General features: G+C 54.1%; 2 protein-coding genes across 8 annotated transcripts in view; both read right to left on the reverse strand.

The window, feature by feature from the left end:
- Window positions 1-4,671, reverse strand: part of ALLC (allantoicase) — a 36,981-nt gene extending 32,310 nt beyond the window's left edge. Inside the window, exon 1 of one of the 4 annotated variants that reach the window (XM_005600233.4) lies at window positions 4,513-4,671. The gene's annotated coding sequence lies outside the window, so the exon portion shown is untranslated. Of the gene's footprint in view, window positions 1-4,507 lie in introns of all 4 variants that reach the window. The other 3 variants (XM_001502861.6, XM_023619610.2, XM_023619611.2) reach the window with 3 other exon arrangements.
- A 7,639-nt stretch (window positions 4,672-12,310) lies between these two features.
- COLEC11 (collectin subfamily member 11) overlaps window positions 12,311-25,545 on the reverse strand; it is a 37,022-nt gene continuing 23,787 nt past the window's right edge. For 2 of the 4 annotated variants that reach the window (XM_070236748.1, XM_014731318.3), the window contains 4 exons: window positions 19,496-19,567; window positions 16,787-16,840; window positions 13,430-13,525; window positions 12,311-13,272 (listed from right to left, as the gene is read on the reverse strand). In XM_070236748.1, the coding sequence (XP_070092849.1) occupies window positions 12,863-13,272; window positions 13,430-13,525; window positions 16,787-16,840; window positions 19,496-19,567 (632 nt within the window). In that variant the 3' untranslated portion in view covers window positions 12,311-12,862. The remainder of the gene's footprint in view (window positions 13,273-13,429; window positions 13,526-16,786; window positions 16,841-19,495; window positions 19,568-25,545) is intronic. The other 2 variants (XM_001502880.6, XM_070236749.1) reach the window with 1 other exon arrangement.

A 25,545-nucleotide genomic window follows, 5' to 3' on the forward strand; every position in this document is an offset into this window, starting at 1 on the left:
TTGCCCGTCACTGTCAGCAAGACAGGCTGCACCCCTGAGACACAAATGTTTGCTTATAACTATATGTGTGATTAGTTTCCTTCTTACTACTTAAAAAATAAAAATATGTGGCTGGGTTATTTCCGTCCTCCACTCGGCGGATCTTCTTGCACACCCACTTGAGAGACCAACTGCGTGTCTCTGTTGCATTCCTTCCGCAGCCCCCCAGTGGCCCACTGTAAGGTACCCACGCTGGCCGGTGGGACGGGGACTCGGTGTCATCCAATGCAGTTCTCCACCTGGTGGTTGGAGACCAATCACCTCCTGGGCCTTTATTTGTTTGTTTTTCTTTTGTGGGGAAGATTGTCGCTGAGCTAATATGTGTGCCAATCTTCCTCTGTTTTATGTGGGATGCTGCCACAGCGTGACTTGAGGAGCAGTGCTAGGTCCCTGCCCAGATCTGAACCTAGGAACCCCAGGCTGCCAAAGGCGAGTGCACAAACTTAACCACTATGCCACCCAGCCAGTTCCCTCCCAGGCTGTTAAAGCCTCAGGTCCAGGGTTGCACCACAGACAAAGGAATCAGAATCTACAGGGTGGGACCAGGGCCGAGAATCTCTAACTTTGCTCAACTCTGCCATTTTACAGATGAGAAGACCGAAGTGCCAGGTGCACACTTCTCCAAAGTGGCAGACCCATCTCCACATCACCATCTCACAGCTGAGAACTCAGGCGTCCTGGCAGAAGGCAAGCTGCAGAAGTTTCCCCCAGAAGTTCTGGAGGCAGAAGGCCTTATAGTCAGAGAAGCATTTGCCAAGGAGCCCACGAGTAGGAGGAGCCGTCGCCTTCTGCCCACCAGGGGGCGGCCTCCCCGCGCCTTCACAGCAGTCACTCCACACCCACTCACTCCCTTGGTGGACCCAGAGGTCACACTGAGCCCCAAAGCTAGAGGAAGTGCCCCGGGAACTGTAAAGAATAATGCTTTCTTTTAATCGTGCATTTGTTTGTTTTACTTTTTGAGTCACGTGTCTACACAAAACTAGAGAAGAAGCTGCATCACCTGCTCATGAGACCCCCCGGAGACAACCAGGACAGCGTCACCTTCCGCAGGAATCTCACCAACCCTCAAGCCCACCTCCCATAGGGTCTTCTTCAAGTGATGCCTTGTCATCGGTCTCTATAACTCATGGGTCAGCAATTCCCAAAGTATCCACCAGTAGCCAGCTCTGTGCAGGACCCTCTCTGGGCACTGAGGACGATGCAGAATTCTGTTGAACCCACACACCTTCAAAGATCGTGTGTAGGGTGAAGACTGGCGGGGCGTGGTGAGAGGGGTTGGCACTTGGGCAGGAGCAGAGAGGACCTCCTGTGGTGGCTGTCATGCAGGCGATCAGGAGGGTACAAATCTGAGCTCGGCTGGGATTCACCAGAAACAGACAATGGTGCTACGTTGTCTCTGGGGATGCAGGTGTACGGACCGGGGACTGTGTCCCTGCAGACAGTCAGACTTAGCCCCACATCTATATTCCCCAGTCCGTTGGGTCTGAGTTCCATGAATGGGACACATAAACACATACTTCCTAAATGCAAGATTTGAGTCCAGGAGAGAGAAGCCAGGGACACACTGATGGTCCTAATAACAAATGACACATGTAGGGCGTTGGCGTTGGCACAGCACTTCCACCTCTGGCAGGCAGAAGGGCCCCAACAAAGTCTGCTCCTTAATCTCTGAGACCTATGACCATGTTGCCTTACATGGCGAGGGGGAATTTGCAGACGTGATTAAGTTCACAGACTCTAAGACACGGAGGTAATTCTGGATAGTCCCAGAGGGTCCAGTCCAATCACATGAGAACTTAAGAGCAGAGGACTTTCTCCGGCTGGAAGCACAGGAACCACACAGCAGAAGGCAGTCAGAAAGACTCAAAGCATGACACTGGATCACACTGCAAAAGAGAGGTCCCCTCAGGCCTTGCTGGCTCTGAGACTGGGGCCCACGTGCAAGGCCCAGAAAGAGGCCTCTAGAAGTTAAGGGTGGCCCCACTGAAGCCAGCAAGAAACCGGGAACTTCAGTCGTACAACCACAGGAACAGTGTCCTGCTACCACCTCAGTGAGCTCGAAGAGGATTCCCACCAGAGCCTCCTGATACGGCCCAGCCATCGATACTGTGATTTCAGCCTGGCGAAACCCAGAGCAGAGAACTCAGCTGAGCCCACCTGGACGTCTGACCTACAGACTGAGGTAATAAGCTGTGTTGCTTCAGACACTCAGAATGTGTGACAGCAACAGAAAACTAACACATGCCCATACTTTTCATTCAAACTTCCCAACACCTGAGACGAGTTATCATCAGCACAGTGAAGAACCTTAGGCTTCTGGGAGAGAAAACAGCGCTCGGCGGCCCCCCGCCCCCCACCGCCAGAGACTGTTGCAGCATCACCTGTGCCCGAGTTACAGGTCGTGGTGCTGCATCCTGGGCACACAGAGACGCACCCAGGACGCCTGGCCTGACCCCCATGGGAGAACCTCAGGGTGCCCTGTCTGTCTGGAACAGCCAGCCCCCCGCCTTCCAGCAGGTGCCCCGAGGTGAAGCCCTTCCCTGATAACAGCTCTCAGGAGCCTCTGGTTTCACAGCTGATCCAGCCCAGACAGCACCCTGGCTGGTCAGGTTTCATTAAAACCCCCAACCATCCCCCTCAACCCTCGCCGACCTCACAGCTGGAGGCTTGTCTCCCAAGCTGCCCTCTCCACGAGGGCTTGGGTCTCGTTAAGTTCAGGTTCTGCCACACTTTTAATAAAACATGTGTAACGATATGAGACAGGAGCACACAGCACGGAGCCGACATCCTGAAGCCTCAACTCTGTATCTTCACATCCCCTCTCGTGCCTTCCTCACCCCACCCAACAGTTACATGTGATCAGGTCCATTGCAGAGAAGCCCAGAGAAGTGAGGGGCTTGCCCAGTGTCACACAGGAATGTAAAGGGAGGGGGACAGGTTTTACACACAGGCACCTACCCACTTTGTTAACTATAGAGAAAGCAGCGAAGGCATCACTCTCTCCCTGGGAGCTGCAGGGCTTATCTGTGCTCTCCAAACAGTCTCACAGACTTTTGGGTGAAAGTCTTTCCACCTCTAAGATAAAAACCTAAGAAAGAAAAGAGACGACGCCTCCAGTGTGGGTCTCCAGACCACAGCACCGCCTGACCACACACAGTGCCATCGTCAGCTGCAGACAGGCCCTGTGATTTGTGTCTGCTGTGTCTCTCCTCAGCCACAGATCCCAAGAGTGTTCACGGACAGCCTGGCCTTCGCAGGCCCTCAGGAGGTCCTGGAAGACTCCTCCACCGGGACCTCACGCTGCAAGGAAGCCGGTTCTCTGCCCTGGTGGGAGGAGTTCACGGCTCTGTGACTTTGGTGACGGGCTCAACAAGCTCCCAGCTCATGGTCCTCTACAGTCAATTCTTTCCTACGGTTTCTACTGACAGAGTAGCCAAGCTCTACGAGGCAACGGGGAGGGAGCCGCCAGGCCTGACCTGACCTTCTCCCAACAGGCCACCCACCGCTCAGACCACCTGTGGCATCTACCTCTAAATCTGTCATTGGAAACCCTTGCTTAAATTAGCTTTTAAATACATCTACGCAAAGGAACAGGATGCCCTTTAAGAGAGACAAGCTGTGACTGAGGCCAGGCTGTGATGTACAGTGAATATGCTAAAGCTTTGCGTGCAAAGTGCAATTTATTCATCAGAAACGAGGAACATTGCAACGGGTTATTCCACTGAGGTGAGGCAATTATTCTCTTCTGATGGAAAAGAATAATCTTGAAATTTCACACAGTCGAGCACTGTTCCCTCCTCTTTTTTTTCCTTTGGCATTTGCCTTAAAATAAGAAAAGACCCAACAGGATGCACCCAGGAAATGTGGGAGAGAGCTCTTCCTCTGACAAGCCAGCAAGTCAAAGAGGGGCTCCAGGGACTTTTGTCATCACTGTCGATACTTCCTTAAAAAACCTTTGGCCAAAAGTCTGAGATTTACAGTGAAATAAAAGAAGTTTATTCAAGTTTGGGACACACCCAGAGTGAGCTAACACAGGAAACGGAGGAGCCCGAAATCAGCACGTGAGATCCCGTGCTAAACTGATGCATATACATTCAAATTTTGCTCGAATGCGTGGCTATTTTTTTTGGACATAGGTTCAGTTCACCAATGGGCTTAGTTCTTCCAGAGTTTCTGTAAAGGCCAAAGTCACGTGACTTAAACCCCAGCAGCACAGGGACCAGAGCCCAGAGCCTCTCACCTCTCTCCGGGGCCATTCCCCACTCTGGAAACATGATTCCTGGTGCTGGACCACCCCCATACCACTCAGCCAACAGCACCCAGGCAGTGTCTGCCGTGACCTGCCCCACCCTCACCTTCCCAAGGTGTCAAATGCTCATTGCTCTATTAAACTCATCTCTGCTGTCCCCCTGTTCTTTTGGCAATGACAACTTAAAAATAGCAAGTTATTTATAAACGGCACTCCGACCTCACCCAGAAGTCTGAAGTTCAGGGTTTGGGACTGGATTTCTTGCTCCCCACAAGCCAGCCAAGGTCCCACGGTGCTCGGGTCTCAGCCAGGAGAGAATTTATAGAGGCCTGAGCTAGCGAGACAGAGCTTTCTGGAGATTGGCCGTGCCTGTGTGATGTCACAAGGGCTGTGGGGAGATGGGGCTCCGAGGTGGAGCAGCCCTCCCCCGGAGGAGCCCGGAGAGTCTCTGCAGGACGGCTGGCCAAGGCCCATAGCCGAACAAGGTCCCTCCAGCACCGGCCTGGGCCTGAAGTCCCCCCTCCCCGTCCAGCTGTGACTCTGAGTCGGTCTTGTCTCTAGAAGGCTCCTATTCTTGCATTTATCTGGCACACTCAGCAATGGTTTCCAGCGATGGTTCTGAAGAAGACAGCCTGTGGGGGATTTGACCGAGGGGAAGGGCCCTTAGCCCCAGGAAAATGCAGATACTCGTGAAATTTTCATGTGATTGAAAGGAGTTCATGGACCCTGAGAAAGCACACCTTGCCAAGTGTGTGATACCTGTCAACACAAGGTTGACATAAGGGAAGCCATATTGTAGAAAAGAAACCACATTGTAACTGTGAATGACCTCTGATTAACTAGCCCAGCTGGATGCGGGCCCTCCAGCAGATGTACACGCTCTGCAGATTTTATGGCCCCTCCCAGCTGCTGTAGGTAGATAACTTTGTTCTTTTGAGTTCCTTACGAATGTGATGCCCCCCGGGCAGAGAGTCTATGCTGATAGCCGTCATCAATGACAAGGGAAAGATCAGGGTATAAGGCGTTGCTCCCCTCTCTGACGCACATCCGGTAAAACAAAAGATGATCAGGAACTAAGACCAGACGTCTGCCTCCAGCCAGAGACCAGATGACCGCCCTACCTGGAGACCAGCCCTCTACATGACTGGCCTGCAGTCTTCGTTCTGTAAAATGTGCTTTTGGACATGCGTCGGCCATCTGCCCCCTCGCTAGCAAGCTGTAATAAATCCCTTTCTCTCCTACCACTTCGCCTCTCGACTACTGGCATATCTTGCAGCCGGCAGACGACCCCCCGCCCCACCCCTTGGGCCGTAACATGTGTGCTGCGCCTCGTGGTGTGCAGCAAAGACACGTGTCCCTGCCCTCGGAGCCCCTGGCCCAGGAGACGGGAACTGAGCACCCACCTGACACACACAGATGCACCTGACAGGCGCGGGGCAGAGGTGACCTCATTCGTTGTCACACCCCCTGCAGGGTGATGTGATCCTGGCTCACAGATGGAGAAGCTGCGGCTCAGGAGGTAGGAGATTTACCCAAGGTCAGCTAAGTCGTGAGTGGCTAGACAAGAGCTGGAACTCAGAACACCCAAGTGGGCTTCGAGTGTGCACAGGTGATCATGGGCAGGTGCGGTCTGCACGTAGAAGAGTCTGTCAGGACACTGCCAAGCACCTTCCTTGCTTCTCTCTCCCAGGGCGTGGCCTGCCCTCCTCCCCTCCAGCACCCTCATCCCTCCCTGATGAAAGCAAAACCATTGGAAAGGCTGGCTCCCGTGCCACCCCCAGGAACCCGCCCGCCCCCAGCCCCACCAGCTGTGGGAGCAGCCAGCCCCCGCCAGGTCCCAGACCCACGTGGACAGCTCTGTCTGCCCTTCCAGATGAAATCCTTAAGAACATAAACCACATCCCATGCTTCTCTACGTAGCAGGTTGTGTTTTAATGAATTAAGAGATGCGCTCAATCGTGAATGTCCTGCCCCCCGTGACCTCTCCCCGTGTTGGCAGCCAGGGCTCCCTGCTCACTCACTGCCTCCAGGAAACTGCAAAACACAGAGGCCCCTTTATATTCCTCAGCTTCACTACGTCTAGGCCACGGCATAGAGAACAGCCACAGAAGGATGCTCAGCAGCTAGTGAAGGCTGCCCTGACCCTCACATCCGCGCCTGGAGCCCGGCTCCTGAAGGCTGCTGTGCTTCTGAATCGCGGGGACCCTGTGAAAGTGTGGATTCTGACTCTGCGGATCTGAGGGGGTGCCTGAGAGTCTCGCTTCTTCGAGCTCCAGAGCAGTGCTGGAGTGCTCGTCGTGGACCACACCGAGAACCAGGCTCTCAAAGCCGCACTGCCCAATATGGTAGCCAATAGTTACTTAAAATTACATCTAAAATTTAAATTAATTGGATGAGAGTTAAATGAAACTAACTCTTTAGACCCTCTGTCTCCCTAGCTAAATTCCCCATGCTCAGTGCCTCACGCGGCAGCATAGACGTGGAGCCCTGCCACCCCTGCAGAACGTTCTCCTGGACGGCCCTGTGGGGGTGAGGAGAAGAGGAGTAAGCAGTGGTCGTCCCAGAGCAGTGGCCCGAGCCCGAGATGAGGCCATTCCTGGAGCTCCACAGGGGCTCAGTGCTCCGTCATAGTCCTGCCGGGACACAGAGGATTTCTGGTGAGAAGGCCGGGGCACACGGTGCAGCTACGGAATAGATTGAGGCCACTGTCCATGTGTCCCCCAGGTTTCCCCGGAGGCGAGAGAGAGGAGATGCAGCCTGCATTCATGGGAGGCGTTGGCGACACTGGGTGGGCTCATCCAGAGAGCCACACCACCCCTAGCTGGAGAAGGCGCCCCTCCCTATGCATGGATCTGACGCTGGGAAACGAAACGGCTGGCTCCTCAGGGACAAGCTTCTGCCTGCTCTTCCTACTGCAGGTGGGAGCTCACTGCTCTGCTGGCAGCAGGACACTGGCTGATCTCCCACCAGAACGGGCTGCAGGCTTCGTGTGCACCAACGAAAGCACGCTGTCCCAGGCACAGGAGGTGACATCCGTCACTTTCCTTCTGTTTCCGGCCGCGAGGGGTCAGTGGTCTCTGGGACCCTGTTCCTTTGATTAGGCCCGTGCTGTCATTACTGTGATAGTCTTGTAAGGTTCCAATTTCTTCAAGTTACCTACCCTCACAGACACTCTTCTGGGATGTGTGTACCAAGCACGAGGTAGGCAGACTCTAAGAGACGCCATTGATCTTGTGTAACCCCTTCTCCCTGTGTGTGAGTGGATCCTAGTGCCCCCTTCTAACAAAGAGAGTACAGCAAAAGTGGTGGGATGTCACTTCCCAGATTCGGAACCATGGATGGCCTCTGACCAACAGCCCACGAGGAACTGAATCCTGCCGAGGACCATGGCAGTCGGTGTAACGGCAGATCCTTTACCAGAGGCTTGAGTTGAGAGCCCAGTGGAAGCTTGACTGTGGCCTGCAAGGGGCCCTGGGCCAGAACCACCAGCTAAATTGCTCCCAGATTCTCCAGCCACAGACACTGTGTAAGATGATATATGGGCATTGTTTTGAGCTGCTGAACTGTGGGATAATTTGTTATGCAGCAGCAGACAGCTGACACAGGCAGGGAAGTCTGATGTGGGATGAAAGATGAGGAAGGGTTGGAATTGGAACAACTGTGGCCCAGAGGTTGCGAGAGCCAGGAAAGGAGAAATAGGATGTGCTGACAATAGGCTGGACGTCATCAGAGTGCTACCTCAGCACCATCATTGCCAGTGGGAGGAAAGGAAGGGAGGTGCCCCTTGAGGTCGCAAAGGCCGGGCCCAGCACTGCAAGCATGGCCAACGGCAGAGGCATGCCCAGACAGGGCTGAGCCTCGTCACCAGGAGCACCACCCCCACCTGAGCACAAGGGCAAGACTAGAAACTTCCATCTTCGACACCCACCTTGTGCCTCAACCCCCTCCCAGGCCCTGATGAGATTTTTGAGCCAAAGGACCTACCCCAGCTCGCAGGGCTGGCTGCACCTCCAGGGAGAGAGGCAAGGGATGCTTCAGCTGCCAGCTCGCCGGGCCACGCAGGCACTCTCCCTTCTGTTTACACCTGCCGATTCCCACACCGACCGCCTGGAATGCCCTCCCTCTCCCAGAATCCTGTCACGATGGACATCTGTCCTTATTTTTGGCCACATGTGAACTTCCTTCCCGAGTGTGGCAGATGGCACCTGTGGCCACGATCCTCCGCATCTCTTTACCACAAGACTTTGTAGCTTCTCCCATCACAAGGTGGGGTTTATTCCCCAACCACTTGAGTCTGGGCTCGCCTTATGACTGACCTGACCATAGAAGGCAACAAAGCCATGCTGTTCCAGCTGTGAGATTAGCCTTCAGGGGGCCTCGTGCAAACCCAAGCTCACTTTCTGGAACCAGCTGCCACCTTGTGAACGTCTTCAGGCTGGTCACCTGAGGATGAGAATGACAGCTGTAGAATGAGCCTTCCAGCCGAGGCGTCCTGGACCAGCCATGCCAGCCATGTCAGCAGCTGCCCAGGGACGTGTGTGAGCCCAGCCGCACCCAGCTGGTCTCAGCCCAATTGCTGACCCCTAGAACCACGGGTAATGACTAAATAATGGTTATTGTTTAAAGTCACTAAGTTTGGGGGTGGTTTGATACACAGCAAAAGCTAACTGATGCCTATGTTGGGATATCCCCACACTTGGGAAGCAGAGTTTTCCTCCCACCATAGACACTGCAAACTGTGCTGCCCCAGCCCCCTCTACATCCAGGACACAGACACATACAAAGCTACCGCGTGTGGTATGTTCTATGTGTGGTGCTTCTGGATTTGTGCAGTGCACAACCTGTGCAGACACACAAAATGGCCCTGGAGACCTAGGTACCCAACCAGAACCACCCCTCAGTCTCTGAGTGGGGAGCTAGTGAGGTGGGAGACAGCAGCTACCGCCACCTTCCACGGCAACAGTGGCAGCAGCGGCAACAGCAGCAGCAGGCCCGTCTGAAGCATGATTTACAGGCTTTGTTCCCTTCCACAGAGCACCAAGAGGTTTTCCAGTCTTTCCCAAATTCCTGTGAACTCCCAAAAAGCTTTCAACAAATTCCCTTTCCACTTAAATTAGCCAGACATAGATTTTCTTGATACAGCTAAGAAACACCTCTATCCTTGGTTCAGATCTGCTGAATTGAATTGGGTTATGCCTGATGATCGCCCCTCGGCCCTCACCTGCCACCCCCCGCCCCAAGGAAGCAAGGTGGGTGTACTGTCCAAACCTGTCCCCAGAGGTAGCTGAGCCACATGGAGAGACGGGGAGAGCCATTGTTCAAGTCTGGGTGAGGGGGACGTCCAGACAATGGCTGCCCCAGGGACAAGAACAATGGAGAGCCACATGACATCTGTCAGGAGCTCAGCCTGCCCTTGAAGAAGGCCCCTCCCGTGATCTCCCCTGCACCCAGCCTCTGTGCCCAGTGCTGCAAGGACGTGGACCAGATGAGGAACGGCATCCCCTTCCTGGAGCTTATCTCTCTGCCGACAGTCAAAACCGTCAATCCTTTTCCTGACGAGTCTTTTGTTTGTGGGTCTTGATGGCTGCTGCCACCCTGGGGACACACTCAGACTGAAAATGAGAAATCACATGGAGCGTGCTCCAGTGTTTGTGAAGGAGGTGCCACCACTGGGTCTGGGGGCCAGAGTCCCTCGTCCCCTCCCTGCTGCCGTTTGTTCTTTCCGCATAGCCCTGCCCCCTCGGTCTCTAACTGATCCCCCCCTCCCCCCCTTCCTCTCTCTCTCTCTCTCACACACACACACATTCACACACACATACACACGCACGCACAGACACATACACACACCATCCAAAAGAATTCCCTGGAGCATCTGTGTAGCTGGCGGCTTAGCTGGCCTCGGAATCCTCCACAGCACTGCAAACTCCATGTGGTTTTGTTGGGGACCTCCATCCCCTCTCACCACTGGATGGCAGTGTGGACATGCAGATTTGCAGTCACCTGCCGGGTTGCCGCAGGCTGTGTCTCTGTGCTCATCCATCTCAGCCCACGCTTCACGGAGGGCTCTGAAAAAATACGGACACCAGCTCTTTGGCCACGGCTCACTGCAGCTCCTAATAAGCCCCGGCTCTCGCCTCAGCCAGGCCGCCTCCCCCTACTCTGCAAAGCAGCTCCTGCAGTCCACACGATAGGCCCTTTCCCGAAAGCTGGGGGAGTTAAATTAGGGGCAACGGTTCTGTCTTCAGGCCCAGTTGCTTACATCCGATCGAGTTTGCTTCACAACGATGATAATCCTATAGAGGCATGTGACCCGGGTACGAGCAAAGGCCTGAGTGCCGTTCCCCTGTGACTGTTAACACAGATCCCTGGGAGCAAAGCTAAGCGAAGGGAGCGACAGGAGGGGATGTGGATCAGCTGGTCTCCCTCCAATTTCACCTGAGATTTGAAAGCAATACCAGAGCACAGAGGTGTTTCCATGTGACCTCCTCACCTACACATGAGGAAGTGAGACCCAGAGAGGCGCACAGTGAGCACATAAGCAGGGAGAACTCACTTCTGACCTGCCCAGAATAAAGCCACGGTCACTCCATTCTGGGTGAGCGAAAGCCATTGTACGGGCAGAGGCGATGACCGCGAGGCTGTTGGAGCTCAGGCTCCTCCCCGGCCCCCCCGGCCGTACTACGGTCACCATGCTGCCTCCGTTTTCTGGAACAGGCCCCTACATCCCATAAGCCTTGGGCCCTCATGGACTGGATCTGCCCCTGGGCACAAGGGAGGCACCCATCCTATGAGAGGTGGGGCACCTAGGCGAGCTCATTGCCAGATGACCATTGGGCAATGGATAGGGAATGCCAGGCTGCCCCACAGGCCCGTGACGCCAATCTTCCTGCCCCCACACCTCCCATCCCCGGAGGTGGCTGTGGGGGCTCCAGCAGGAATCTGGAGCGGAACTCTGCTGCTTTAAGCCCTCTGCTACCTACTGTAACAGCGCAGCCAGAGGGTCAGCACTCACCCATGTGCTGAGCTCCAGCCCCTGCAGAGCACGTGGAGAGGACCCATTAACACCTGCAGTGGGTCAGTTACAGGACAGGCCCCTGAGCTCAGGGAAGCCCAGCCTTCTCCAGTGGGCGGGCCGCATGCAGCCCTGCCCTCTGAAGGGAGACAGCGTCCTTATTATGCTGGACAGTCACCATGCCTGCCCAGGGACCTAGAAGCTCTCGGCAGATCCGCCCTTTTCTGCGGGGGCCGGGGGAGGAGACACCGTCTGGTGTTCCCAGGCAGTCCGCCATACAAACACCCTTGGAGGATGGTCTGGAACAGCAGGCAGTCAAGCCTCCCTCGAAAGACCCCCAGGAACAGGGGAGGCCCCTGGAGAACCATCTCCCCACAGTCCCCACTAGTTTTCCTTTGTATGTGCACGTTTGTGTTTTCTTTGAAAAATGAAGACGTCTATTGTTTTTTTTACTGGAGATTCTGATGTACAAAAAGGAAAAGAACTATGGTGACTATGGCAGCAGCTCCCGGATGTCCCCAGGGATCCCGCCTCCCGGTGCTCCCCTCTCAGGAAGTCCCCTCCCTGAGCGTGCAGGCTGGACCTGGGGACTGGCTGCTAACAAAGAGAACATGGTGACCATGGGGATGGACGTCACTTCCCAGACCAGGTTACAAAAGACTGGAACTGTCGTGCTTGCTCTCTCGCTCTGGCTCCTCTTTGCCACTCTGACACAGCCAGGGGTCATGTGGGGAGCTGCCCACAGAGAGGTCCACGTGGCTGGGCACTGAGGCTGTCAGTCCGACAGCCCATGAGGACTGAATCCTGCCCACAGCCACATGGCTGACTGCAGCTCGTGCAGCAGAGGCCCCGCTAAGCCCTGGGGAAAGTCCTGGGCCACAGGAACTGTGAGATGGTCATATTTGTGTTGTACCCCACTAAGTTTTGGGGTAATTCAGGATACAGCAATAGGCAACCACTACAGCTACTGAAGAAATGAAGAGAACCCAACAAAACCACACATTCAGCTGTCAAGTTTGGAGAATTTATTTTTCTTTTTCCTGAAATCTGGGTTTGCAGCAAAGCAAAATTATTTCTACTGGGACAATAGTGAAAAGGAATGTATATTTTAACACAATTTACAGAAACATTGGTCAAAGTTACGTGGGTTCTATTCCATATAGAAATTAAAAGGAAGACAGTAATTTAAGATCCCGCTACCATTGTTTGTACTTAACTATCGTAATGTTCAAAGATTTTATTTTATAGTTTGGACAAAGGCAAGAGCAATTCTGAGTAATAATTAAAGAATGAAAATTTATGTAATTTTGGCTAAAATACAAGTAATAAACTTTGCTTCCTCAGAAATAACACCCAAGAAACGCTTTTTTTCTCCTTAGCATACACCACTCTCTAAGGTTCAGAAAAAAACAGCCTTTTACTTAAGGAGGCTCTGGGCTTCTCGAGGGGACGATGCTGTCGGGAAGAGCTCTCCTGACTACAGCTCGCCAGCCGCCGCCGGCGTGGAGCGGCCCTGCTAACAACGCTGCAAAAAGCGAAGGTTCAGGAGGCCGGCTGCCCGCTCACACGTGCTCCTTGTCGAACTCGCACATGAAGTGCATGGTGATGTGGCAGGCCACGTCGTTCCAGCCCCCCGAGGCCACCATCTCCACGCAGTCCTCCTCGTCGTAGGCGTTGTTGGGCTCGCCACTGCGCCACTTGTTAAAGGTCTGCATCGGGGAGCGGTCGGAGTAAACGAAGGTGCCCTCCCTCTCCAGGTCGTTGATCCCGATGAAGACGCGGGCGAGGCCGGCCTGCGCGATGTAGGCGGCCATCAGGCCGTTGGCGGTCTCGTCCTTGGGCATGCTCAGCGTGCCTCCTCGCCCTTGGCAGGACAGCTGGGCATCCACGTACCTCTTCTCCTCCTTCACCAGCAGGTAGATCTTATTCTCTGTCTCTCGCACGCCGGCAACAGCTGCGGGGGAGGGCAGTGCTGAAAAGTGAGCACTTGCATTTCTATAAACAAACTCAGTGCACGCCACACACACAAAACAGACACAGACAGCAGGCGGGTGGCAGCGCAGAGAGCTCCATGTCTGCGGCTCAGGGGGCGGGGGCCAGGGAGCGGGGAAGCATCGAGAAGGACATACCATTTTTTATGAATTTTAACTCAGTTGTCAGTTGGGTGACCTGGTTATCCATCTCCCCAATGGCCTTCCGGAGCTGGCTGCACTCACACGGGATGCCTGCGGAGAGCCGGTGATTACAGATTGAAGATCAATCAAGGGGTTGGGCTCAGAAAAAAACTAAGCGCCCCTCCCCCGAGTATAAAGGTTATTTCCACAGAGACCACGCAGGCCTTCGAGGCCATGATGGAGATGTCGGGTTTTATCCTAAAGGCAAGGAGAAGCCCAGTGGAAGGATTTTAACAGGCAGAGCCAAGATCCGACTTATGTTTTAAGACATCGCCCTGGTTGCCACAGAAGAAAGAACTGGGGGCGCAGGGCCCCGAGAGGAACCAGAGGGTACAGCGGAGGGGTATGACAGCAGCCGAGAGAGCATTGTGCTGGCTTGGCTCAGGGGGGACAGTGAAGATGGGGAGAAGACGAAACATTTGAGAAAAGTGGTGGGGAAAACCAAGAGGACAAATTCGAGCGTAATTGTTTGACTATGCGGGTGAACGGGAAGAAGGCGCTGCAGGAGGCGCCCAGGGACGAGAGTGACTCAGCGGGAGGCGCTGCGATCGCGGAGCCGGAGCTGGGCTGGGAACAGGAGCGCTACACCGACCCCGGAGAATCGGAGTCGACGTCGGGCGGGGGTGTAGATTTGCGCTTTGTGGGCATGCGCGGGGGTAGGGGCGGGGCTGGGAAGGGTGAGGTGGGGGAGGCCTGAGAGAGCCCCTCCAGGCAACCGCACGGCGGCCGGGACTTCTCCGCAGGCGCAGTGTCGGGGGGGCGTTGGGGCAGAAACGGGGGGGCAGGATGTGAAAGTCCCGAATAAAGCCTGCGCGCCCGAGGTCCCGGTGTGGCGCCCCTAGAGGGGCCAGGCGTCAGGGCGGGTTTCCAAATCCTGTTTTGTTTGAAAGTAGGAAAAACGTGACTGTATTTAAATGATGACAGGAGGGGGCTGATGACTGCGTACTGGAGTCTTCCCTGTCTGACGGTGAGGACGTTGAGGCCCGTAAAATGCTGGTCACCGTGGCCAACATCACAGGGCCAGCGAGTCCCAGACATCTGGGTGAGTCTAGCTCCAGAATCTCACGTTTGTGCCCCTCTGGCTAGACCAGAAACCCCTGGAAAAAACTGATCCCTCTGGGGCAGAGGGTCCAGGACACGTGGCCCCTCAACAGGTCCTACCGGCTGCCTGATAAGCTGAATTTTATCCCAGCGTTGCCAGCCGTCCTCAGATGAGGCAGTTTCTCCCGGCCCCTTGGTGAGGACCCTAGTCTTCCTCCTGTGAAGAGCTCCACTTTGTCAAGAGCCTCCTCGGAACCTCGCTGGGCCTTCACAGGTGCGGGGGGTCCATCCAGGCCTTGCTGGCTTGCACCCTCTCCACCAGAACAGGAGCAGTGTCTGCCCAGCTCCCAGGCCCTGTCCTTTGACTGCTGTGAGCCTGCCTGCGGACCTGTCATCTTTTCCTGCCAAATTCCCACCTTCAGCCCAGCCTTCCAGTCTGAACATGTCTGTTGGAAGTTTGAACCCATCTTCCAAAATCTCAGCCATCCTCCATCTCTTAGAGTCCAAAACACGTCCCCCCACCCCCCCCCACCCCCCACTTCCCACACACAAAGGTCCTTTGCACATGTGGGCATTTGAAACAACATTTGTTGGGCTTGGGTCTGGGTTTTCTTAATGGAAGTTTTATCAAAGATCAATGTTGTCTTCCAGTTCACTGAGGTGTGAGGCACTGAGGCTTTCTGCAGTGATCTCTCCAGAGAGAAGCCAGCATTCGTGTCCTCGTCTTCCTTTGCAAGTGTCTGAGCTGTGGAGGCCTGACTGGCCCCCTCATCTCGCAGTACAGGCCCATCCAAGGGATGTGCTCCCCGTCACACCTCTCACGTGCTGCCGGGTCCTCTTCTCCCCACTCAGATGTGCTGAGTGTTGGGACGTGGCCGCGAGAGCAGGCTGCTGTCACCTCCAGGGACTGAACTCATAGGGGCAAAGCCGTTCCTCAGGCCGCCATTCCCCGCCTTGGTCTCTGCGGTGGTGTGGGAGCTTTTTAAACAAGGGCTTTTTATTCTGAAATCTAATGCCTCTTTTCCCCTGGTTTCTGAGAGTCAAACCTGTCGCAGAGACCACTTTCCGAATGGCACTGTCCCTGTGAGATCCAGTGAAGATACGATATGTGGGAGGGGGAGAAAGACAGGCTGACTCAGCAAGTGGATACCAGGACGTCCCCACAGACACATCAGTCTGGAAGGGACAGTCACCACCCCACCACTGGGAACCACACTGGGTTCCACTGGTTTTCCTTGTGGGTCCTGACTGGCGAGCATATCCATTGGAGGCAGAAAAGAGGGTTGGGGTCTAACTGGGAGAATATTCTAGTTATTCAAACACCGGGTCTTCCTTCTAAATCCAGTATCTGTTAAGCGTCTTTCGTGGTCAACATTTCGTGGGAAAGAAGACTGGAAAGTACAGACCAGTTAGACTGGCATTTCAGTCATCCAGCCAGAAGTCAGGAGAGCCTGAATGAGGTGGTGGCAGCAGGAATAAGAAAAGGGACAGCCGTGCAGTACAGTCTGGCGGGCGACACCGCGTTTGGGGAAGGAGAGGCTGTTGGAGGATGGCCGGCCTACGTAGCCACATGGGAAATGCGTCCCCTGAAGGGAGAGGGGTTGAGGGAAGGTGCGGGCAGCAGGACGAGAGGAGAGGCATGCAGGCAAGTGGACCGGTGGGACTGCACTGTGAGGGCCACCATGGAGGTGACGGCCACGTGCAGAAAGAGGAGAGGGTGGCAGGCAGCTCTGCAAAGAAGAGAGGAAGCAGTGGTGGCAATGGGAGAGCAGGCAGAGAGGACGGGGAGGTTGCCTGTGGCCAGGTCTCAAGGACACTGGGCAGGGATGGTCAGCAGGGAAGTGGGCTAAGTCCATGAGCCGGACTGGGTCCCTGGGGACCTCTGGGGGGAGCCTCAGCGGAGGGAATAGGGAGTGGGCTGCAAGGATGACTGTTCTGAGCGGTTTGGTGGTCAGAGGAAGGGGCAGATCCTGTGGCGCCAGAGAGGTATTCAGAAACGAGAACAGCGAGCTCTAGCACGGGAATATCTGAGCCGAACTGCGTACGAGGCATGATCATCTGTAGTTGGAAAGCAGGCTACAGTCCTAGGAAGGACGTGAAAATCCTCAGGCAGAAGGGGATGGACACTGACATCGTCTACAAGAGGGTGTGACAGGCAGGAGAGCGCACGGCACTTACATGTGCTCGTTTTCCAGCCTAGTGCAGTTTTATGTCACAATTGACACTTTTTTAGTTTGTGTTCTAAAAATCCCTGGACCCTTTATGCCATACCTGGTTCTCCATTAGGGCCCGGGGGTCCAATGTCACCAGAATCTCCTTTTTCACCTGAAAGAGAAAACTGAGGTCAGAGTCACCAAGCAGAGTTGGGACGTGGTTCACGAGTTCAAAAGAGTCAAGGTCAGCAATGCTCTTTCTTGTGTGCAATGCCCAGAGATTTCTCCCAGACCCTCTTTTTGCTGTGAACTTGGGAGTGACGATCTATAGATAATTAATTCTTCAGGCTCTATTTATGTGATGTGGAACATATACATACCGTGGGATTTTAGAGATTATCAGACGATCATTCTTTAAGCCAATTCTGGAAAATCCCAGATGTTTCATGGAACACTTTGCAGGTATCATGTCATGAATCCTTAACACCATGAGTAAGTAGCAGCTAAATCTGATGCCACTTCTATCCCCGTCCCTCATTACAGCAGGAAATTTCAGATGGAACATGTGATCGTGGAGCCGGAGTGGACCTTAGCGACCATCTAGTCCGGACAGAGTAAAGAGTACCCTCAGTACTTGCTGAGGTCGGAGTCCTCCTGACCCCTCTCTGAGAGGCACATGGCGTCCTAGGAGGGTTCAGCCGCCGGGAGACCTGGGCTCCATCTCCTCTGAGACAGGACACTGCCCTCCATGTCTGCCAACTTCTAAAACAAGGGGGTTGAATGAAATCCTGCAACTAAGCTTTCTAGCTATTCTAAAATTAGAACGTGAATAGTTATATTAAAGTCACAGGAATGTCCTCAAGCATTGTCTTCCTTCTCCCTGAGAGAACCCGAGTGTCTCAGCTGGCATGGGACAGTGAGGGGGCAGCGACTCTTCTGTCTATGTAGATGCATAGTCCATTTCCCTGGGGAGGGAGCACACTTGGCAGGCTCCTTCCAACTGATGCCTTTGTGGTCTTTTATCAGCGTCAGGGGTTTGAAAACCACTGAAAGGTCAACTTGACCAGGACCTGGGATGGAAATCTCAAAGATGAAGCAAATCAAGTAAGATAAGCTGAATAAGGGTCTTTCTAGCACGCTTTCCCTTGGTGAGACATGACATTTATCCAGAGCACATGCTGTACATTAAAAGCAAACACATCCCTATTCATACGCCAATATCCATTGCATTCTTCACAATAGCTAAAAGGTGGGCACAACCCAAATGTCCACCAACAGATGCATGGATAAATAAAATGTGCTCCATCGATGCAATAGAGTATTATTTAGCCTTAAAAAGGAAGGAAATTCTGACATATGCTACGACACAGATGAACCTTGAAAATAGTATACTAGGTGACATAAGTCAGACACGAAAAGACAAATCTGGTATGATTCCATTTAGCTGAAATACCTAGAATAGGCAAATTCATAGAGACAGAAAGCAGAGTAGCGGTTTCTCAGGGCTGGAGGGAGGGGATGGGGAGTCATTGCTTCATGAGTCTAGGCTTTCTCTTTGGGATGATGAAGACGTTTTGGAAGCAGATAGCGGTGATAACTGTACAATATGGCAAATGTACTTAATATCACTGAGTTATACACTTAAAATAGTTAAAGCGGCAAATATTATGTTACAAATATTTTGCCACAATGTTTTTAAAGTTCTGCAAAGCATCCATATCCCCCTTTACACCTTGCGTATCTGTGCTCGTTAGTGAGTCGGCCATCCCTGGGGCACGTGCCGCCTACAGCTTTGCCAGGAGGAGCGAGCAGCTCAGCTGAGCTGGCCGCACTCTCCATTACACTCCTGGCCAGGCCCCCTCCTGTGAGGGATGAGCTGGGCTTCGGGGAGGTCTGTGGCAACCAATCAGAACAAACCACTTGAACCCAATCACAGCTCAAACCCCGAGGCAAGTTAATGAGGCTCCAGCATTGGGCAGACCACAAGGCAGATCCCCCCTCACCTGCGCTTCTCGGCGGCTTTGCACCAACACTGGCCTTCCCGGTCCCGATCTCCTCATTTCTAGCACCCAGGGCAGGACCTATTGGGAGACCTCCAAGGGACCACTCACTGAGAGCTCACGGACTGGGGCTCCTTGACTCTTCCCCCGGCTGTGCCCTCCGGAGCCCAGCATGGCTAAGGGATCATCCAGGGCTCAGAAAACGTTTGCTGCCGGAGTGAGGATGGAGGGTGGGAGAGCTGCGCAATTCTGAGCCGAGCCTTAACTGCCCAGGGCCTCAGTCTTCTGATCTGCCCCCCTCCAGGCTTGTGCGAGTCAGACGAGGTCACAAGATGGACACCATTTGGAAACCGCAGGCATGTTGTCACTAGCACCGCTGCTGCCCTCCTGTTCCTCGCTCTCACTGAGAACGGCCCCATGGTCTCAGAAAGTCTAAGACACGAAAGCCAGAGGTGGGTAGACAGTGTTTCTGGAGCACTGTCCTTTTGTTACTCAAATGGGGCTCTAGTGGTTTTATTAAACTGGTTAAGGAAGTGGCAGATGGAAAGTCAGTCTTGCCCAGGCGCACCGGCTCCTGATTCTCCCCCCGGGGCGGCACGTGAGTCCTGCAGACTGGGAAGTACTTGTCCTGCCCTGGTGGGCACAAAGCCATCAGTTAACTCTGACCCCTCCCCAAATGCACACACCAGGACAGACTTTATCATATATAAAGCACAAAAAATAAACAAGACCCCCAGGGGAGACCGTTCAGTCTGTGATCATTCTCAGAGGGCCCGGGTGCTGAGGGCCTGCAAGGGACCATGAGGCAAGAAGTGCATCGGAAATACCTTTCGAACCAATGGGACCAATTTTTCCATGGCGACCCACACTGCCTTTCTGTCCTTTGTCACCGACATCTCCTGTAGAGAACAATAAGATCACATTGGTTGATGGACATGTAATCCAGTATACCTCCCATTTAACACCACACACACACCCCTAAGAGGAGATTAAAAAATTATAGGTCTTATCTTAATCTCTTCAAGGTCATGTATATGATTGATACCAGTCACTTGTTGATATCTTTTCCAAAGGAACACACACTTCCCCTAAAAGACACACAGTACAGAACAGAGGAGGCCAAATGGTACCTCTGTCAGTCCTGAACTCAACCAAGGGCCCCTCCACTCTGCCATTACAGAGAAGGAGAGATTGTCTTTCCTCCATCCCAGCAAGATGGTGCTTCCCAGCTCTGATTCCTGCCCCCCAAACCAAATAAGGAGCCACCTCCTGTAACACAGGCATAACGGCATCTCAGGAACAAGGCCACCCGTGCCCGCGGCAGGCTGTGTGGGCCGGCGGCAGAGCCGCCCTCGAAGAAGCACCCTCCAAGGAGAGGCGGGAGTCTATCAGGCAGCTCGCGCCTCTTTCAAACACGAAGCTGGAGGAGAAGGAAGAGAAGGAAGCAGCAGCCAGGCCCAGGAAGGCTTCATTCCATGCCTCATTGTGCCACCCACCCCACGGAGGAACACCTGGCTCCCCCTGGCCCACCGACGTCTGTCAGCTCACTTGGCAGGGCACCAGCCCTGCCCTGCCCCCACCCCTGCCACTGTCCCTCATCACAACAAGATGGCACTGTGGCTGGTTCCCACGCCGGGATCCCACAGGGCTGTCTGCTCTGATGCCCCAACTAAGACGAAGATCAGCCGTCTTCACCCATTTCCAGAGCAAACCAAGTCATAGAGAGAATGTTCTCAATGCTGTTTTCCTCCCACAGAGCGATCTTAAACCCTTGGCAGCCGCCCCTGCCTGCCTGCTGGGGATCACTGCAGACCACAAGCCAAGCCAGCGAACACAAACCAAGACACTGCGAAAACTTGGAAAAAGAGGACGACAATCAGATTTAATTTTATCATTTTTTTCGTGGACAAGTCCATGTGTGATTGTGATTTTATGATCATTTATAACCCGCATTGTTGTAGAAACTAAATGAAATTCAGTGTAAGCAGCTCTGCCAGAGAAGGGTGGTCGGAAGGACTCAGTGCTGCCTACAGACAGTACTGGTCCTGCTGGGACACCACCTCACTCCTTAAAACTGAGGATGTCCCTGCCAGGAACTCCTGGTTTTGTGACAGTCCCTGAACTCAGAATGGATAGAGATCAGAGGACAGACGCAGGCTAAGGGGTTAGCTACAGCTAAAACAGAAACACACCCCCACAGAAATGCCTCCATTTGCATAAAAAGGAGGTGTCTGTTCACAAGTTTCTTCACGCGCCCGTGCGTTCCCTCTCCAGGTCATAGAGGGACCCATCGCACAGGTGGGGCTCAGACGGCTCAACGGTTCGCCCAGAACAAGGACCCGTCCAGCTGGGAAGGAAGGGATTCTCGCCACAGATACTGCGGGCTGCACGCTGGGGACGCAAGAGTGACAGGGTGAGAGTCTGTGGGGAGACGAGCAGACGGTTGTAACATGAGTAGAAGTATTGTTACAGGAGGGGCAAAGGGCTCTAAGGGAGCCCAGGCGAGGGCCCTGAACCCAACTAGGGAGCTCAAGGAGGCATCCGAGAGGGTGCGGCGCATACACCGCGCGGTGGGGAGATAAGAAGAAGACGGTCACAAGATCAGATTCAAGTTTAAACGCATCCAGTTACACTCATAGAGGGATTAGAAGGGGGCAAAGATAGGCCAGTCAGGGGAGAACAAAGGGGGCTACAGTGAAGTGGTGTCCAGGAGGATGGAAGAAATGTCCAGATTTGAGGAATAGTTGGGAGGCAGAATTGACAAAACCTTGTGAAAACGATCCATGTGAGGGGTGAGGACAAAGGGGATGATGGTGCCCAAGCTTCTGGCCTGGGCATCCGGGGGGTCGGGGTGTGGCACTCCCCGGGCCTGGGAAGGCAGGAGGAAGCAGCAACAGGAAGATGAGGCCCACTGGAGACACACTGAGGCTGAAATGCCCAGGGTCATGAGAGGGCAGAGGTCCAGAAGGCTGGTGGAGACTGGGTGTGGGAGGGGGCTTGAGACTGGGGGGCATCAGCGTGTCGATGGCGATGAGAGAAGAGAGAAGGCGGGCAGCGGGAAGAGCAGGCCCCAGTGGGACCAGAGGGGCACAGGCATTGAAGGAAGGAGCGCTCAGGGGTCTGAGGGGAGTGGTGGGAGGAGAGGAACAAGGTGAGAGCATAGGCACTGAGGCCAAGCTTTCAGTGAGGAGCGGGCCAACTGCATGAACACCACAGAGAAGCTGTAAGACGAGGAAAGGCGGGAAGGGAGTTTCAGGGTTAACTCCCTGAGAGCCTGCAGAGAGGAGCTCTAGCAAGACCTGCCCTCCGCTCCCCCACACAGCTCCTGCCAGCCCGGGGCAGAGCCGGAGAAGGGGCGAGAGGGTCCTGGAGAGCCCTGGAGGGGAGACACCTGTGATCAAACACGTCCTTGGCAAAGAGCTTCCCCCACACAGGCTTTCCCACCTTCACAGATAATTAATTATCGGTTCGTCTCATCAGCTGAAGGATGCAGGAAAAGTCTAGCACATATCCTGTTGTTGTAAATAACTCATCACCTGAGGACGATTTGCCAGCATTTGGATTTCGGCCCATCTCTGAATTGCACAGCCGAACGTTAATGTTAATTCAAGGTTGTTGGGGAGACGTGGCGCCTGCCCCCAGCGGTACTGAGCCCAGCTCCTGCCCTTGGAGAAGAAGGACTCTGCCACAGGGGGCTCTGAGAAACCGGGCATGAATGCAGAAAATCGGAAGCCAGGTGAGATACCCAGCGGCTCAGCTCGAGGAGGCAGTCACTGAGCCCAAGCCCAAGGGAGGAGCAAATGCGCCAGCTGAGTAACCGAGGGCAGCGTTCGAGACCTGGGCTGAGTCCCTGGGGCTTGTTAACACCGATGACTGCTTCCATCCCAGAGTGGACTCTGCAGGTCTGGGGTGGAGCATTTCCAGCAAGTTCCCAGGTGATGCTGATGTCACTGGCACAGGAGCCACGCCTGAGACCTGAGGTGTGGAATGGGAGAAGCCTGGAGGAGCAGAAAGGCCGTGTGTGCAGATCAAGGCTGGGGTGGGAGCAAGGCAGCCCCAGGTCTGTGCCCAGCTCTGCCCTCCGAGGCTGAATCTCTCTGTGCCTCAGTTTCCTCATCTGCAAAATGGTGTCCTATAATAAAGACTTGCACAAGACAGCATCGCACCGCCTCCTACTCTCTGGATTTGCTGTGCCTCCAGGACTCAGCTCTGCTCGCCCACCCCAAGCAAGCCGCTGTCTGCACGGTGCTTAGAGCGGGGCCTGGAGCCTGGCTCAGTCCTCCCTCCGTCATTCAGCTGTGTGCTCTCTGTGCTTGTTTCCTGACCTATGAAATGGAGATAATAATAGTGACCATGGTGCCCTCTTTTTGGGGGTTCTGGGAAGCACAAGCAACATCGGGAACAGCGTCTGGCAGGTGGCAGGGGGACGTAAGTGTCAGCTGTAGTGACTGTGAGTCGGACACAGAAACTGTCAGGGCTGAGGAGCTGCTTCGTCAAGGGGGGTCTGCAGCCCAGCAACACGACCGCACTGGAGCAGCACAGACATGCAGAGGCTCAGGCCCCGCCCCAGATGGAGCACTTAACATGTTAATTCGCATTTTAACATGTCCCCAGGTGACTCTCAAGGGCCCCAAAGCTGGCGTAGGATGGGCCCAGACCGTGGGAACAGCCCTCCTTGATGCTGGTTGAGGCTCCACCGCAACCCACCCCTTGTGGGCTCCAGGTGCAAACTAGAGTTACCCAGGCGGTGCTGGCGATCCTGGGCAGTTCTGCTTGTTTTTCCATCTTTCAGAGAGAAATAAGAATACTCCTGGGTACACGGGGTGCCAGGAAAACACGTTCACATGTATCGATGGGTTTCAGCCTCACAGTATGATTGTCATTACCAGCTGTTATGGGCTGAATTGTGTCCCCTAAATTCATGTATTGAAGTCCCAGCCCCCACTGTGACCATATTTGGAGATGGGGCCTTTAAGGGGTAATTGAGGTTAAATGGGGTCTTAGGGGTGGGGACCTGATCCCATACGTCTGGTGTCCTTATAAGCAGAGAAAGAGATGCTGGGGAGACACACACAGACAAGAGGACACAGTGAGAAAGTAGCTGTCTGCAAGCCAGGAAGAGCTGTCTCAGGAGAAACCACCGTGCCAGCCCCTGGAGCTTGGCCCTCCAGCCTCCAGACTGTGAGAGAATAAATGTCTGTGGTATTTGTTACGCAGCCCCAGCTGACTAATGCACTTTCCCTCTGCCCCAGAAGAGCAGCTGGAATTCAGAGAGGTGAAGCCACTCATCGCTGGTCACGCAGCGAGCTAGTAAAAGCAATCACTGTCCAATGACCCAGAGCACAGACTATGCAATCAGGCAAAGTAGTCCTGGATCCTGATCCTCCACCATGAAAACCTGGACAAGTTACGATCCTCTCTGAGCCTCAGTTTCTTCATCTGTAAAATGACATCACAGTGGTGTTCAGCGGCTCGGGTCACTGACCATACAATGATGTAGGCTTCATTCAGACTGAGGTCACCTGCCTCCAAGTCCAGGGCTCCAGACCCTGAGCCTGGGCTGTGGGGCAGTGGCCTGGTCTTCCTGACGCCAGAGCAGTTCTCCACAGACCCAGCCACAACTGGAAGGCTGCGTTTCAGAGACCCGGGGCTGAAGGCACGCAGCGGGCTCGAGAGAAGACAAACAAGGTCTCCCTCAGAGCCCAGAAGGCAGGCACTGGGACGCTGAGATGCCAGCAAGGGCGGAGAGCCTCACCAGAGCCTCTGAGGAGCCCGCTCTCCTTGGTCGGCTGTGGCCTGGGGCACTGGATCAGGGGGGATCAGGATGGCTGCCAGGCCCCCACCTCGCTTGTCCCTGCTCCGTCCTTCTGCCCTAAACCACGGCCTCCTCCCTGAGGCCTACTCTGCAGGCCCTCTGACGTGAGAGGACCTGGTCATGTAACACACCCTGAGGGACTCACAGGAGGGTCTTTGCAGGGAAGGGCCGGGCACTGGGAACAGCTAGGCCTGGGGGTGTGTGGAGATGCCACAGCTGGGGGGGCCAGTGCCTCTCCGTGCACAGCTCCCACCCCTTCGTGGACCTGCTTTGATCAGGCGGAGTGAGAACAGACACCATTTGCTGGTGCTGGGCAATGTGCACACATGTGTATACATGTGCGTGCATACACACATACATACGCATGTGCACACAATACACACTATACAGCCACATACACACATGCATGCTAACATACATATATGCACGCCCTATGTGTGCACACAGGCATGCAAAATACATACATATACATGCGCACACAATACACACTATACAGCCACATACACACATGCATGCTAACATACATATATGCACGCCCTATGTGTGCACACAGGCATGCAAACATACATACATACACATGCGCACACAATACACACTATACAGCCGCATGCACACATGCATGCTAACATACATATATATACGCCCTATGTGTGCACACAGGCATGCAAACATACATACATATACATGTGCACACAATACACACTATACAGCCACATACACACATGCATGCTAACATACATATATGCACGCCCTATGTGTGCACACAGGCATGCAAACATACATACATACACATGCGCACACAATACACACTATACAGCCACATGCACACATGCATGCTAACATACATATATACACGCCCTATGTGTGCACACAGGCATGCTAACATACATACATACACATGCACCTATTCAAACACACATACACAAATACATAAAACATACACACCATACACACACACGCACAAGCATACCTTTATTCTTACACCACTCGAAGTTGTCAAGCTGGTATGCACGAGCTGGGTGTAAACCTAGGCTGCCAGAGCACCCTGGGAGGAGCCTCCTC

Source organism: Equus caballus, chromosome 15, assembly GCF_041296265.1.
Source record: "Equus caballus isolate H_3958 breed thoroughbred chromosome 15, TB-T2T, whole genome shotgun sequence".
NCBI classification, from domain to species: domain Eukaryota; kingdom Metazoa; phylum Chordata; class Mammalia; order Perissodactyla; family Equidae; genus Equus; species Equus caballus.